Source organism: Trichosurus vulpecula, chromosome 9 (assembly GCF_011100635.1).
Source record: "Trichosurus vulpecula isolate mTriVul1 chromosome 9, mTriVul1.pri, whole genome shotgun sequence".
Taxonomy (NCBI): domain Eukaryota; kingdom Metazoa; phylum Chordata; class Mammalia; order Diprotodontia; family Phalangeridae; genus Trichosurus; species Trichosurus vulpecula.
Genome location: NC_050581.1, coordinates 44,120,777 through 44,137,176, shown reverse-complemented (window position 1 = coordinate 44,137,176; position 16,400 = coordinate 44,120,777). Strand labels below are relative to the sequence as shown.

General features: G+C 36.7%; 1 protein-coding gene across 1 annotated transcript in view; it reads right to left on the bottom strand.

Annotated features, from left to right (window-relative positions):
* SNX29 (sorting nexin 29) overlaps positions 1–16,400 on the bottom strand; it is a 647,758-nt gene that overhangs the window by 258,076 nt on the left and 373,282 nt on the right. The window contains exon 16 of the mRNA XM_036738094.1: positions 12,416–12,532. Within this exon, the coding sequence (XP_036593989.1) occupies positions 12,416–12,532 (117 nt within the window). The remainder of the gene's footprint in view (positions 1–12,415; positions 12,533–16,400) is intronic.

Below are 16,400 nucleotides of genomic sequence, written 5' to 3'. Positions count from 1 at the left end.
TTCCAGCTCTCAGGCTACAGTAGACAGCAATGCAAAGGTGAGCCTTCCCCTAGTCGGCTTCTCAGCAGCAAAGTGTTTTCTCCCAATCAGCTCTTTGCAACAGAAGTTTTTCATCCAATTAATTCTTCCTAACAGCAGATGGCAGTGCAGCCTCTAAGGTTTTGCTATATCTAAACCCTAGCAGGGGTGGGGAACCTGTGGCCTTCAGGCCACAGGTGACCTTCTAGGTCCTTAGGCACAGTCTTTTGATTGAGTCCTTTTATTAAGGGAATTTGTTCTGTGAAGTTTGGATTCAGGCAAAGGGCCACACTTGAGGACCTATATAGCCACATGTGGTCTCAAAGCCACAGGTTCCCCACTCCTGTGGGCCTAAGGACTCACCACAGACCTGGAGGTGTAATCTTAATCCACTACACTGCTCCAAAGTAGGGTGTCATATGAAATGACTGGTCTACATATTAAGATTAGAAATTTTAAAATCCACATTTCTATCAACAGTCCACAATTAGACAATATACAATTGCCCCATAGTCATGAAATAATTTGAGGTATTAGCATTTTCTAGCTATTCATCTCAAAGTCCTCATATCAGTCATATGAAGATCAAATACTGGAAAACAGGTCACTTTGGCCATCTTTACTTTAAAGCTATGCCTTTGCTTTGTGGGGCTGCTTTTTTTTTATTCTTTTGACAACTATCCCTATTTTTGCCCCTTTCTATTTATTAAACTGTCAAAAATCAAAAGGGGACACTGCCTTACAAAGACAAAAACAAAACAGTCCTTGGCTCATGGAACTCACATTCACATAAGCAATGCTTATATCTTTCCCCTATGCTAGACTGTAGACTCCTTGGGCAGCTAGATGGCTCAGTGGATAGAATGCTGAGCCCAGAGTCAGGAAGACCCAAGTTTAAATAAGGTCTCAGGCACTTACCAGCTGCATCACCTTGGGGAAGTCACTTAACCTCTGTTCACCTTCATCTGATGAAGAAGGAAATGGCAAACCATTCCAGTATCTTTGCCAAGAAAACCTTATGGACAATATGGTCCACAGGATCATGAAGAGTCAGACATGACTACACAACCCAACAATAACAAAACTCCATGAAGTTAGGGGCCATATCACACCTATCACTTGCACTACTCCTAGCGTCTAACACATGTTCAACACACAGAAGGTACATGATATATACTTGTATGGATAAATGTAACGGATGAAAGAATTAATGGAATGAGTTATGTTTGCTGCCTGAAAGAGCGTTAAACTTCAAATTAGAGGACATGGGCTCCAGACTTGAGACTAACACTGGATAGACAAATGGCAAAAGATAAGTTCCTTTATTACCTGTCAAAGCACCAATTTCCTTCTCCATAAAACGAGGCTAATTGGATTTGCACTATCTGACTCACGGGAAAATGCTGTGTGATACATAAAGTACCATATAAGGATAATAAAGTATTAGTAAGGTATTGCTAATTGTTAAAAAAGGATTGCAAACATGACTGAACAGCTTGATTTGGAAGAAGCAGGGAATCCTTTCCCATTCCCTATAACTACACACACACACACACACACACACACACACACGCGCGCGCGCGCGCACATACATATTACATCACAAAGAAAGGACTGTATTTTATTGCCAATAGTTAATGAGCTCTGTTTGTTGCCTGAATAGCTCCTAAGTGCACCAGGGAGTGATTTTATAAAGATAAAACTGGACACAGCTGGTATGTGGACAGGCTAGGTATGAGAATATGCTTAGAATCACCACACAAATGTGGGCAAACTACCTGTGAGAAAGATGTGAGTTTCAAGAGGACTGGGATATTTTCCTTCATTTTTAGTTTACCTTTCAGTTTATGTTCCTTACTATCCAACAATAAATCCCATTTGTGGTTATGGATCACAACCATCCTGTGAACTTTTTAAATGAACTCACTTTGATTGCAACAAACAACTTAATGACACAAAAGTGTATTCAAAATCTGCAAACTAATTGGATATCCTCCTAACAGGGTAAAAGTAGAACAAAACAAATCTTGGTAATATAGAATGGTGTGAGAAGTCTTCGAGAAAGGCTACTAATCCAATTTTTTTATTTCTGTTTTCTTTCTATTTCAGTGTTCATCGTTTGACCTCTTGGTCAATCTCAATATATTAATGTGTCAATGATTTTTGTGAAGTTCCTGTATGTTTAAATTGCTTACAAATACAAAATAATAAAAAACTGCCAGATTTCTTCCCAGATGATCTTGAGCTCAATTCCACTTCAGTAACTACTCAAAATTCAGTCTATGTTCATAGGATTTGAAAAGTGGGCAGAAAATAATCTGTAAAAATGTATTAACATACCTGAAATTCACTCAAAATTAATTTATAGTCACCATTTATTATCTATCTCTAGATCCAACACCACACAATTTTTTTCAGGTAACAAAACATAATAATTTCAAATGCCAAAGACTATCACATATTCTAAAGTTTTACAAAGAGAAATGGTGCAACAAAGAATGACATATAGAGGGGCAGCTAAGTGGCACAAGGGATAGAGTACCAGCCCTGGAGTCAGGAGAACCTAAGTTAAAATCCAGCCTCAGACACTTGACACTTAATAGCTGTATGACTGGACAAGACACTTAACCCTGATTGCCTTGCCCCTCCCCCCAAAAAAAGACCTAGATATACTGAAAGAGGTCATTATTGGAGATTTTTAATGAGGAGGAATTCCTAATCCTATAGAAATTCTAAAAATCATCTTAAATTAGCCAGGTAGATATTGCAGTGGAAAGTGCACAGGCAAGAAGCAGGAAGACCTGCATTCAAATTCCTCCCCAGATACTTACATGACAATCTCTCTCATCCTCAGTCTTCTCACAGATAAAATAGGGATAATAATAGCACCTACCTCCCAGAGTTATTATAGAAACTAAATGAAATAACCTATGTAAAACACTGCAAAACAATATATAATGCTGAGGAAGAAAGCAAGCAGGAAGAAATGGAGTAAGAATACAAGTGACAGCTGTGTAAAGAATACTTTATAATTTATCATTTACTAATATCACTTGAACCTAGAAATTATCTAATCCAAAAGCTTACAGTAGAGCTGAGGCTGACCTTCAGAGAGGCTCCTAGGGAAGCTAGATGACTTCAGAAAATACCTGGATCCCACCCAAGTCTTGGGTCCACCTAGCTGGAGGTTTTGGGTTCTCCATATTAGAATATTTATGCTCACATTTCAGGTGAATTTAATTTGAATTTTATGCTTATTGCTATACCACTCAACGGACCTGATCTCTTGCAAACTTGCTTAACTGTTTTTTGGCTTGCAGGTCCACTCGTCTCAACCCTACATAATGTAAACCTCACTGTGACTGGACAGGGAGCCACACTTACTTCCAGCTCTCTACCAACAACCACATATATTTTTTTCTAAAATGATTTCACATTTTGGGACTCATTTCTTATGGTTAACACCTACAAAGGAGCCCAAGAAGCTGCCCACACACGTAGCAGTGGCTTCAGGAGCAGATAACAAACACAGCTGCTACTTTTGTTCCCTCTTCACCTCAATCCTCAGCTTCTTGTTGTTGCTTTGCTTTTGTTGTCTGCGATCAACTGCTTATCAAAATATTAAAGAAAATTAAACTATACAGAAGCAACAAAGAGAAAAAGGAAAGTTTCTGCAAAAGATAATGAAGAAGTAGAAGAAAAACTACAACTTGGTAAAGAATAAAATATAAAAGAACCACAGGACAAAACTTGCTGAAATACAAGTTCAACCAGCACCTGAAATAACAAAAGAAATACTAAAGGATAAAATATATCTGTATAATAAATGTGGTGAAGGAAGAGATCAATTCTTTTCCCCTAAAAAACAGATAAAAGCACAATTTACAAAAAAAATAATATTGTTGAATTTTAAATAGTAATTGATGAGATTCAATATAACTGGTCAATGAGAAGCCCATTATCTCAAGTATCACTTAAAGCCACTTTAGAAGATGATGAGATTCAAGCAGGCTGATCAATGAAATACCCAAACTAAGAGGGGCTCCTCTGCCCTGGGCAAATAGGCTAAACAATAGAATAATGACACCCAGATATGCACAAAACTGAGTTTCCACCCCCTCGCCTATGTGTCCCTGGTTACCTCACCTTCCAGTCCCTGATTACCTCATCTCCCCACCAAGGGCCAGTTTTCCTCTATAAGAATCCCTAGCTTCTCCTGGCTAGGGGGGACTGTCTCCCTTCAGGAGCTGCCCTCCTCCTTAAGCTGGGGTCTCCCTTAAGCTGCAGCCTCCCTTAAGGTTGTGATCTCCCTTAAGGAGGAGCATGTTTGGTATGTTATCCCAAATAAATGCCATTACTTGATTTGGAGAAAGGCCAAGTGAATTCTTTTCAGATGACCCAGCCATATATCATCATCAGTAGTGAAGTAACAGAGAATAAAATCAAAGAACAGGTATAAAATGTCACAGAACTAAATAAATGATGAATGACAATATAGTAATAAAGTAAAAGTCTTCTAACATCCATAAAGTCAAATATTAGGTTAACTGGGACTCTAGAAGCCATCAAACAGGAAAGAAAGTAAAACTAGAATATTTCCTTGAAGAAACTGATCACAGGATTAAATGTCTTTTTTTTAAGTGATACGGTGGTCAATTTGGGGGTACAGTTAGAAGAAATGGAAAAAAATCTCAGAATGAGTAAGAAATGAATTCCTGGGGGAAAATCATATTACCCTATGAGCAAGAAATCCAAAATTCACATCTCTAAGACATATATAATTATTAAGTTTCAAAAAGACAAAAACAAAGAAAAGATTCTTAAACTGTTGATGAGGAATAAGAAAGTATGTATCAAAGTACGATTTAGAATATATAAAAGAAAAATAGATAAGTTGGTGAAAAATACAGATGCCATAAAAGCACAGGATTAGATCTTAACATTATATATCACAAAAATATGGACATTTCATTTGAAAAAAGAAGAAAAATAAGATCTTACATAAATATTTACCAAAGTCCACCATTTAAAAAGTGCCTACAAACAAAGAAGAATTTCTCTCAGCAAAGACAATAAGATAGTTTGAATCTGTTATTATATTTATTCAAGAACAACAGAGATGTTAGACAATTCTCTGAGACCATGAGTTTCATAGCAGGTGCCAATCGGCACTGATAAAAAGGATGTTCTTCACAGTGGGGCTCCCTATGCCAATAAAATCACAAGTCACTTCCCTCCTACCAGACAAAAAGAAAAGAAAGGAAAAGGAAAGAATAGAATAGAAAGGCATGTAAACTCCAGTGCAAACTGAAGCATATTGGGGGAGGGGAGAGACATGGTTAATGTGGAAATTTGTTATATTGGATCATACATATTTGTAACGGGTTTTGTTTACCTTACTTTTTCAATGGGTAGAGGAGAGAGAGAGGGCCACTAGGTGGCACAGTGGATAGAGTGCAGGGCCTGAAGTCAGGAAGACCCATCTTCTTGAATTCAAATCTGGCCTCAGACACTTACTTGCTGTGTGATCTTGAGCAAGTCACTTAATCATGTTTGCCTGAGTTCCTCATCTGTAAAATGATCTGGTGAAGAAAATAGTAAACCACCCCAGTATATTTGCCAAGAAAACCCCAAAATGGGGTGTGTTGGTAAGCAAAATGGGCTCTTAGCACTTAGTTCAACAAGTGCCCTTGAAAAGTTTGGTTTGTTTCCTTTGAGTAATTCAGTGTATTTCATTGAGCCTTACCAGGTGCTAAGCCTCAGGCCTAAAACCCCTCTTAGGTGTGAAACCTATGTGGGTGTGGATTGGTAACTAAGGTGGGGCTAACTCAGGGGAGGGCCTAGTTTACAAATGAGTCTGAGTGATAGATTTGGGACATCAGAGGCTCTTAGACCACTTGGGTTTAAGTCACCTCTTTGTGATGATTTTAGGTCACATGGGTGAGTCGCATGTGTGACTCACCCCTGACACTGAAAAAGATATAAAACCAGGGGTTGGCCTTCTCTTCTTTGGAGCTCTTACCCAGTTAAACTCTAGTAACTATGTATTGGGATTGGAATCAGACAAGGTTTGTCTGTTGATGTTTGTAATTTGTTTGTATTTGCTCTGAAGTTCAGGGTGCTGGCTTTTCCCTCTGAACTAAGTGACTGATATTTGTATGCTGAATTAAAGTAAGCTTGTCAACCCCTTAACCTTGCTTTCCTTAGTTAAGCAGATCAAAAGAACCTGGGCTTTGGCAGCTTTCTGGGCGCTGGCTGTTGGTGGATCTTACACCCCCACAACAGCTGCTAGCCGGATTGCTGAAACATGGGGTCACAAAGAGTGGGACACGACTGAAATGACTCAACAACAACAACAAGGGGAGAGAGATGTGGAGGAGAAAAAATTCCAAACTAAAAATAAAACATAATTGAATTTTTAAAAAGAGAAATAGAAACAATTTAGGATTTGAGAAAAGCATTAAAATTCATGAAATTAGGAAAGAATTTAAATATATTATCTTCACAAAGGAAAAGGTAAGATGGGCAATGATATCAGATTAGACTGAATTCAAACCAGAAAACCTCAAAAACATGAACATTTCACTTAATATTCCTCATGTTTTATATAACAAATATATATTCCAATAATACATGGGTCTATGATCTAATTAATTTGGATAATCCTTTCAACATTACTGATCACAGCCCGATTTGCTTTTTTCCAAATGGCTATACTAATTTACAGCTCTATCAACAATGTATCAGTGTGCCTATCTTTCCACAACCCCTACAACATACATGGACTATTCCCATCTTTTTCATGTTTGCCACTTTGTGGGTTATAAGGTCAAACCTCAGGCTTGTTTTGATTTGAATTTATTATTAGTGATTTAAAGCATTCTTTCTAACAGTTTGAAATTCAATAGAGAATTGTTCATTCAAAGGTGCTTACATTCAAAAAGGGGAAGATAAAACATATAAGGAGGGGGTTGGCCAGGAAGAGGTATCTGGGTAAGACTGATTTGATTACTGTTTTTTAGAGCTAGAGTTGTAAATGGAATCAAGAAAGGATGATGAAGAGATAGCCAGCTGGTGAATCTGGATCTAGTCTAGATATTATAAGAGGCCCAGGACAGGGTAAGAATACTACTAGATGGAGGGAAAGGATTAAAGACAGGCCCATGGTATAGATGTAGTTTGATTGATCTACGTCTTGACAAAGTCAGATACATGCTCACCAATCAGAAGCAAAGGGACCCAGACCAAGAGATCCGAGTGCTGGGTTGGAAATAGAGTTTGCACCATAGAAGGACATATACAAAATAGAGAAGTTTACCACTAGAAGGTTGGCCACTGGGTGGTTAATTTCTTTGGCCAGACAGCCACATAAAACCATCTTCTAATATGTGACAAGTCTGTAATCTGGATTGGTGGAGAGAATACCAACTCTAAAGAAACCACAGATATTTTTTGAAGCATTAAAATCAAAGGATTAACAAAGAAATCAGAGATAATAACTACATATTTATTAAAGTGAAAATAACAGATACAGGAAAAAAACTAAATGGAAGAAGCAGAGAACACTATTTTATAGTGAACAAAGAATTTTCACAAAAAACTGATTATACTTGGACAAATCCAAAAAGCAAGAAATTATACATTATAAAGTATTTATAGCAGAGCTCAGTAAAATTAAAAATAAATAATTTAAGTAAAACATATAGTGCTACATGGTAAGAAAACATTAAATAGCAACTAAGCTCTTAAAGAGGAAATTAAAAACAATACCAGGATATTTTAAATAAAATACTATGAATAGCATTTAACAAAATGTATGCTATGCACTCAAAGCAGTTCATAATGCCAAGTTTAGAGCACCAAGTATCTACAGTAAAGAGGGGGAAAAACAGAATCTAAATTAAATCTGTACCACAGAACACTATGAAAAAACAAAGTCTAAATGAAAGTAGAAAAAACGAAGATCAGAGCAGAAATAAATGAAATAGAAAATGTTAAAAACTCAAATGAACTAATAAGTAAAATTAAAAGCCAGGCTTTTAAAAGAGCAATGAAACTCAAAAAGGATTAGTAAATTTAATTTAAAAATGGAAAAAAAAAAAACACAAATCACCAAAAATCACTGAATAGTTGAAGAGATGTAAATTACCAAAAATAATGACAAGAAATAGGAAATAAGGAACTTAAGTAGCTCGTCATCAGAAAAAAAGAAAAAGAAAGTCAACAATAAATTCCCTAGCAAAAAAGACCCATCTCATCCAAATGGATTTATGGATCAATGTTCCCAAATCTTCAAAGAACAAAACAATTCTGATACTACACTGTTTCTAAAAACAGTGAAAGAGGGAAAGCTAACCAATTATAATTATTAGGGAACTATGGCACTGACTAAAAGGACCCAATATACATAATACAAAGAAACTATAGGCTGATCTCATTAACAAATATAAACACAAAAGCTCTAAATTATATATATGTATACATACATATATACACTTATACATACATACATATAGGCAAAAGAAGGCAAAATATGGTTTAGTATTAGGAAAACTACTATTATAATCATTATATGCAAATATGATATGCATCAATGAGGAGAACTCCCAGTGAGTAAACTCCTTCCTCTAAAATAGGTAACTATCATGAATAAGTCCTAAAGAGTTGCCTGAGGTACACAGAGATTCATTATCCATTCATGATATTTAAAAAAAAAAAACACAAAAAGAATAGAAAGAGAATCTATTTCAAACCCAAAGCTTCCCTAGGAAGATTACTACTTATGGAACCTTGGGCAAATCACCTGACCTTTCTAGGAATTATATTCCTGATCTGGAAAATGAGTGTGTGAGATGAAATGGCTTCTCAGATCCCTTCTAACTCTAGCTTCTATAAACTATAATGCTAAAGAGCATTCTCTGGCAAGGTAGTGTTCTGACTAAACATAGGTTTAAAAAAAGAAGGAGGAATATTTTCACCACTTCTAATTCCCACTGTATTAAGAATTCTAACAACCATAATAGGAAAGGAAAAAAGACATCAGAGGAAATAATCTAGGAAACTGAAAGACAAATATCATTGAAAGGTAAAATATCATTATTAGTAGCTGATATGGTTGTTTGACAAAAAAATCCAGTGGTCTCAACAAAAAAAAATTGAGAGGCAAGTTAGACTATTGTGTTGGCAACCAAAAATGGGCTCCTTAGCACTTAGTCAACAAGTGCTCTTGACTAGTTTGGCTTTTTCCCCTGAACTGAATGCTGTTTGTATGTTGGACTACAGTAAGCTTGTTGGCCCCTGCACCTTGCTTCCCTTGCTTAAGCTGATGGAAAGAACCTGTGCTTTCCCGGTCAACCCCTTCACCTTGCTTAAGCTGATCGAAAGAACCTGTGCTTTCCTGGTCAACCCCTTCACTTTGCTTAAGCAGATTGAAAGAACCTGTGCTTTTCCCCCGGCGTACCTTCCCCACCCCCCCACCCCCCCACCCCCCCCACCGCAGAAGCCGGATGGTTAAAAACAGCTTCCGTTAGAGCCACAGGCTGCTATAGCTACGGCCAGAGCCGAAGCTGAAGCAGGAGCTGCCAGTAGCAGAGCTGACCTATGGGAGGAAGCTGAACAGGGACTTGAAGCCAGTGGGTAATCTTTTTACCATAGAGGGGGAAGCATGATTTTGTTTTACACCATCATGCTTCTCTGTAGCCTCCTGGTTACTCTTGTAAGGTGTACTTATTGGGCCTGGAAGCTTTTGATCAATATGTCAGAATGGGGATGCTGGTTCATGGGTTGGTTACTGTGGAGCCTAAATATATGCTTTGATTCTTCTGCCTCCTACTTTGAGAGTTTCTTATATCCAGCAGTTCCGAACCTTTCAGACATATATACGATCCTCTTTGAGATTATAAACTCTGCCCTCCTAATACAACTATATGGAATAAAACAAATAAATTCATCTGAATTTCAGTATCATAGAAATGGCAAACTACTCCAGTATCTTTACCAAGAAAATCTCAAATGTGGTCACAAAGAGTTGGACACAACTGAAACTACTAAACAACATCAAGATCATACCAGTAAAATCAAGTAAAGTGTTGTTTAAAAATAAAAAATCAACTCCAATAACAGGATGGCAAAAAATGTCCATGAAATTACTTCATATATATATATGCACATGATTTTAATAAAAAGGACAATAAAAGTAGATTGACAGAAATAATAGAAGATGTAAATTATTGCACTGATATACATTTATGATCAAAAAGCTCTAAAATGAACTCTCTGAAATTATGACAAAGCTTGATTGGCCCCAGGAAGAGATGAGACAATACACTTCCCTCTCTCCCTCCTTTGAAGAGTGGGGAGCTAGGGATGTGGATCAGCACATATACTATCACACTTGGTTGATATGTTGGTTTGTTTTATTGAACTCTTTTTCCTCTCTTTTTAAATTATTTTTTATATGGTATAGTTCACAAGAGATAGTGAGGGAATATATTCTGAATGAAGGCAATATAAAAACAAAAGATAGTGATATAAATCTTTTAAAGAAAATCCAACATTGATGGATGAGACAAAGCACTATAATAATTAATTTTGAAATTTAAGCCAATACCAAGGAAAACACTATGATTTCCTTGACAGAACTGAATAATATTATATCAAAATTTATATGGAAAAAACAAATAGGCAAGACTATCAAGGATTAACATGAGAGAGAAAAAATGCTGATGAAGGTAAACATTACCTTTTTGAACTGAAGCACTAAACAAAACAATTATAATCAAAACTATCTGAACTCCAAAAATAAACAAAATACTAGTACATAAAAAGATTAGTTCTCAAAAAATCAGCAGAAAATAAACACTAAATAAATGATTCATTATTAAATAAGTGTTTGCCAGAAATGGGCAGAAAATGGACAGACATAAACCCCACTCAGAAAGAGAATTTATGTCTCTCACTTCAAACCACATACCACAGGAAATTACAGCTAAGTCACAGAATAAACTTCCCCCCAAAAAAAACCTAAAAAAAGTTACAAAAATGAAGTTTATATATCTTAACTGTGAAAAGCAAACACATTTTAATCTTTTAATCACATTAGAGAAATTATTAGGGATGAGGTACAAAAGATTTTATTATAAAAATTATAAAACTCTATGTGACCAATAGCTATATGTTTAATATTTACAAATCAGGGAAAGTTTAGGACAAATACAACTAATGAAAATTAACATTTAAAATATATAAGGAATTGGTAAAAAAAATCAAGGACAATATCTAATCTCCATTAGCTAAATAGGCAAAGGATATGAATAAGCCATTTACAACAGGGTATATACACACATTTAAGGTACCACTTAAAATGTTTTCAACTGCACCATAAGAAAAACACAGCAAATCAGCAAAAGTAACCAAAAGCCATAAAACTCAATTCTGACAAGATTGTAGAAAAATGGATATGTAATTGGTAAATTAACCATAATCTTTTTTAGCCACATGTAGAAATACATGAGTTAGAAAATAAATATATGCTTTGAGCCAATAATTCCATTGTGAGGAAAACAAGCTATTCTATTCTAAAAAAATGAAATATGAAGACAGATAACAATTATTTGGAAATACCAAGAATGTTCAATAAATGGCTAAGTAGACCCTGGTCTACCAATGAAGTGGGGTAATAAAACAATTTAAAATAAAAATAGAGGATACATAAAGAAATTTGGAGAGATTAATATGATGTAATGTGAAATGACAAAAGCATAAGCAGATAGTAGATATACGGACTATATCTGTAAAAAGAATAATATATGCACAAATATAGAAGAGAATGGATAAAAAAAAAGAAAGTAACAGAGGGAGCAATTACTAAGCTGTTACAGACATTTTCTATGTTTGTTAATCTTTAAGACATAAATACTTGGAAATAAAGTTAAATTAAAGTTAATAAATGCTTGTTGACTTGCTTTCACTATTAAAAATAAGTAAATAATAAATCTCTAAATTCATCAATAAAATTTCATTAATGTAAAGAAACCCCAGTGGAAAAACTCCTTCAATGAAGATCAGTAATGAATCTGCAATTTACAGAAGTCAAGTGACTTGCCCATAGTAACACAGTTTGTAGGTATCAGAGTCAAGACTTAAACCCATTTCTTTCTGACTCCAAGATTGGCTTTCTATTCACTACTTCTTACTGCCTTTCAATTACAGAAAATAGCAGATATAAGGAAGAGAAATAAGTGGTTACTATATACTTTCTCCCTAATGTAATCAAAAGGAATGAAATGGCAAAGAAAATGGAGACCCACAGGCTTCGCACTTATACTGACTAAATGGATTGAACGTTGGTAAATATTCTAACCACAAGTCTTGGGAGTTTCACATATAAAGTACTTACTGGTCCTCGAAGATCAATGAGTTCTTGTCTCATCTGGGATACAAGAGCTTCCTTAGCAATCAGAGCTCGGTGTAGTCGTTCATTGAACTCAATAAGTTCTCCATGCATTTCTGCCACCTAAAAAATATACAACCCCAATCAGTCAATCAATGACCAAGTATTTATTAAGCATTTCTATATACCAAACATCTCACTAGGCACTGGGTATAGAAATACAATGAAAGAAACAATGCTTACTGACAAGGAACAAAACTCAAGAAGTCAAACCTCCAAGCCAAAGATGACTTTAGTTTTAGGGCTACTGGATTACAGATTTATGGAATTAAAGCTGGAAATTTTAGCAGCCATTTAATACAATGCACTCATATACTCACCAAAAGAAACTTAGGCCAAATGAGGTGAAGTGACTTAAGATCATCCTGGTAATAACTAGTAGAGCCAGAATTCAGACCCAGGTCCTCTGATTCCAAATCTAACACTCTCTCTTGCAAAATTTAACCAGAGAGCTAAATTTCCACAGAAGTCGAGGTAATTCATAGGAAAAAACATGGTTGCTTTTTTGATACATAAATTGGTATATTCAAAGCTATCTGTTAAGTATATATTACAATCTTGGATAGTTATACTGTGATAATCCAGAATAGCCTCTGGTTTTCTGGGCCTAACCTTTCTGGTGACCTGGTACCCCTTCCACCTTTTTATATGCCTGGAAACTTTCATGCTACAAACCTCCGGTTTCCTAGCCAATGGGGTGATACTCCTCCCCTCTTTCTAAAATCCCTAGTTCTCTTCTACATTCCTGAGCTATTCTTATGTGTTGGGTGACAGTGGAACCAGGAATTCTATTAACTGCACCTAGAGAAGTGGCAAAAGCTTGGTATAACAATATGCCAGATCTGAGGGGATAGCATCTTTCAGGACCATAGTGGACTCTCTCCCTCTGCCCTGGTGACATTCTTGTTTGTATCCCTCCTATTCTTCCCAGCAGTTCTGTGAAAGTGTCTACTATTACCTACTACCTCAGATTGAGTACTAGGTACTGCGCTATTGTCCTCTTGTTCTCATCTCTCCCGCCACACTCCCAGTCTTGGGTGTTTCCAGCTAAACTACGCAGCCCTTCCTTGAACACATCAAGGAAAGACTTGCAGCTTTTCACTGAAAGGGATGGTCTCATTCTACTATAAGGCACTCTTCAAGTCCCAGAGTAGTAACCACTATATTGAACTGGAACAAATTATATGAAAAGAGATTGGGACTTTTTTTTAATGACAAGATTAAAAGGGAATAAGTACATAAATTATTTGATTAAAACTTGATCTGTTATTGTGCCATATTTCCTATATTCACCAGATTCCTTACTGACTGGGATAATTTTATATAATAGCTAACATTTACATAGTATTTATTTTATATCAGGCACTATGCTAAGCATTTCAGGCAGGTGCTATTATTATCCCAATTTTACTGATGGGGAAACTAAGGCAGATAGTGATTAAGTGACTTGCTCAAGGTCACAAAGCTAGAAAGTGTCTGAAGCCAGATTTGAATTCAGGTCTTCCTGATTCCAGGCCCAGTGCTGTATCCATCGTGCCACCTAACTCCCCCAACTATATTTTTTAGCATCTCCAGTGATTTGCACAAAATTATCAACTGTTTGATCATGATAATATATAGACACAAGGGTAACCACTGTCCATAGTATAAAATAAATAGAAAACAAATTCTAGTAAGTTACTTTCCCCTGCAAATTATAAGAAATCAAAGGGCTTTATTTAAATACAGGCCTACAATTAAAGTAAAATGGATATTATAAAATTAAGACAGCTAAGAGAAATTCTCTGCTGCTGTTTTTGAGATATATTTAAGAAATGGACTTCAAGCAGTTTCATATGAATTCAGACCTTGAAAAAAGGTCAGGGGAGGAGACAAAAATCTTCCATGGTAGAGAATGATAGAAGTTTGATTTTGAATATGGAAAAAATAGCCTATTAAAGCATATCTTTCTAAATGATCACTGTAACCGATTTCAAGTCCAAGTCAAGATCCAATGTCAAGAAGTGGATACTCCTATTTGAAACAATGACATTATTATTTTTCAATAAAGAGTTAAAAGGCATTATGATATTTTAAACTTTAAGTATTGGGTAAATGAACTAAATGGTATCTCAGACCAATTATGAGAAAGGGTAAAGGATAATGGGCCTTTCTCCTGCAGAACACAAGTTTAAGGATAGATCAGTCAAGAGATTTTGCCTTCACCAGATACAGAACCAAGTTCAATGTATGTATTATTTCCTCTCCTAATTACTAGTCCTGTATCTATTTGTCACAGCATTGACAACACGTTATTGTATCGAGTTCACATGAATGTTGCAAAGCGCATCAACCTTTGCATCACAAATGATGAAATCATACTGAAGATGTTATTTGTTAATATTGTAATTAAATAAAATTTTGAAAATTTCATTCATTTCATTTCTTGAAAATATGCATTTTTGCCTATGTGTCCAGACTTTAAGAATACCTTGTATTTATAAGGTTAATCTAGATACTAGTACTCATCTCCTTTATGTTGACAGTGTCCCTTCCTTCCCACTCAGAGTAGCTGCTTTATATTGTAAGTATATAGTAAGGCTTTATTTCCAAACACTTAAAATAAAAATCTACCAAGGGAACACAACAGAGTCAAGAGAGGTAGGAAAGGCAAAGCATAAGCAAGAGCTGCCATCACAAGTCTGGAAGATGTAGGGAAGGGTTTGGTCGATAAGAGTGATACGTCTAGTCTCAGTCTGCTCAGTGTTTGGGCCAAGTCCCTCTTCCCACCTCCCACCTCATTGCAACAAGGCTGATTTTCATCATTGTTATACCGGCAAATGTGGAAACAACTATTGCTTGACTATAACTTCCTAGGACCAGTGCACTAGATGTCAGGCTGCTCACCACTAGGTCTCCACTCTGGCTTAGAGGTACCAACAGTGAAACTCTCCAGTCAAGGACACAGTACAGGACGAGAGACTTAGAAACCAGACTTCATATATTCAGGACCTCGAGCAGAAGGGCAGTCTCATACACCATGCCAGACTAAGCACATGCTCAAACGGACAAGGAATCTTCTGATTGTGCATCATCCACTATGTCTTTAGACAAGACAAAGGAAATAGTACAACTGAATGTACCATCCAGGTCCACCGGGACCTGATCACCAAGTGTTTACAGACCTGTGTCCTTAATACAATCTCCCTTACTCATAGCATCCTAGCTTTGGAGGTAGGAAGGTTCCTAAAGGACATCTAGTCCACTCCACTTGTTTGAAAAACAAATTTAGCCTCAAAGAATTTAAGTGATGTGCCCATGGTCGTACAAAGTAGCTGAGCAGAGATTCAAACCCAAATCTAATACGGTGCCTGGTACACTGTAACCAGAATGGACTTTGTTTTCTTTGAATGACTCAGCTTACCTCATTGAGCTTTCCTGGACACTGGGGCTCGCTCTTCCGGGGCAGGAAGCCCAGCGACCATGCCAGGAATCAGAGAACTTCCTGTGTGATGAGTCATGGGGCTGGCTGAAGGGAAGTGTGTTAACCTGATCTACGCTAGGGGGAGGGGCCAAGTCAAGAACCAATCGGCCCTGGTCGTTCAGGCGGCGCTTGATGATGTCAAAAACTCTATAAGAGGGGAGAGGACAGCTTGAAGATCCTCTTTTCCTTTTCCGGTTGGAGCCAGAGACGCCTACAGCCGAAGCTGAGCTGCCGGTAGCAGAGCTGACTGGAGGCTAGTGGGTAACCTTCTTACCGTAGAGGGGAAGCATGTATACGATTTTGCCTTATACCATCTCGCTTCTCTGTGGCCTCCTGGTTACCCTTGTGAGGCGGGCTTATTGGGCCTGGAAGCTTTTGATGAAAATATCAAAATGGGGACGCTGGTTTGTGGGCTTGTTACTGTGGAGTGTAAATACATGCTTCAGTTCTCCTGCCTTCTGCCTAGAG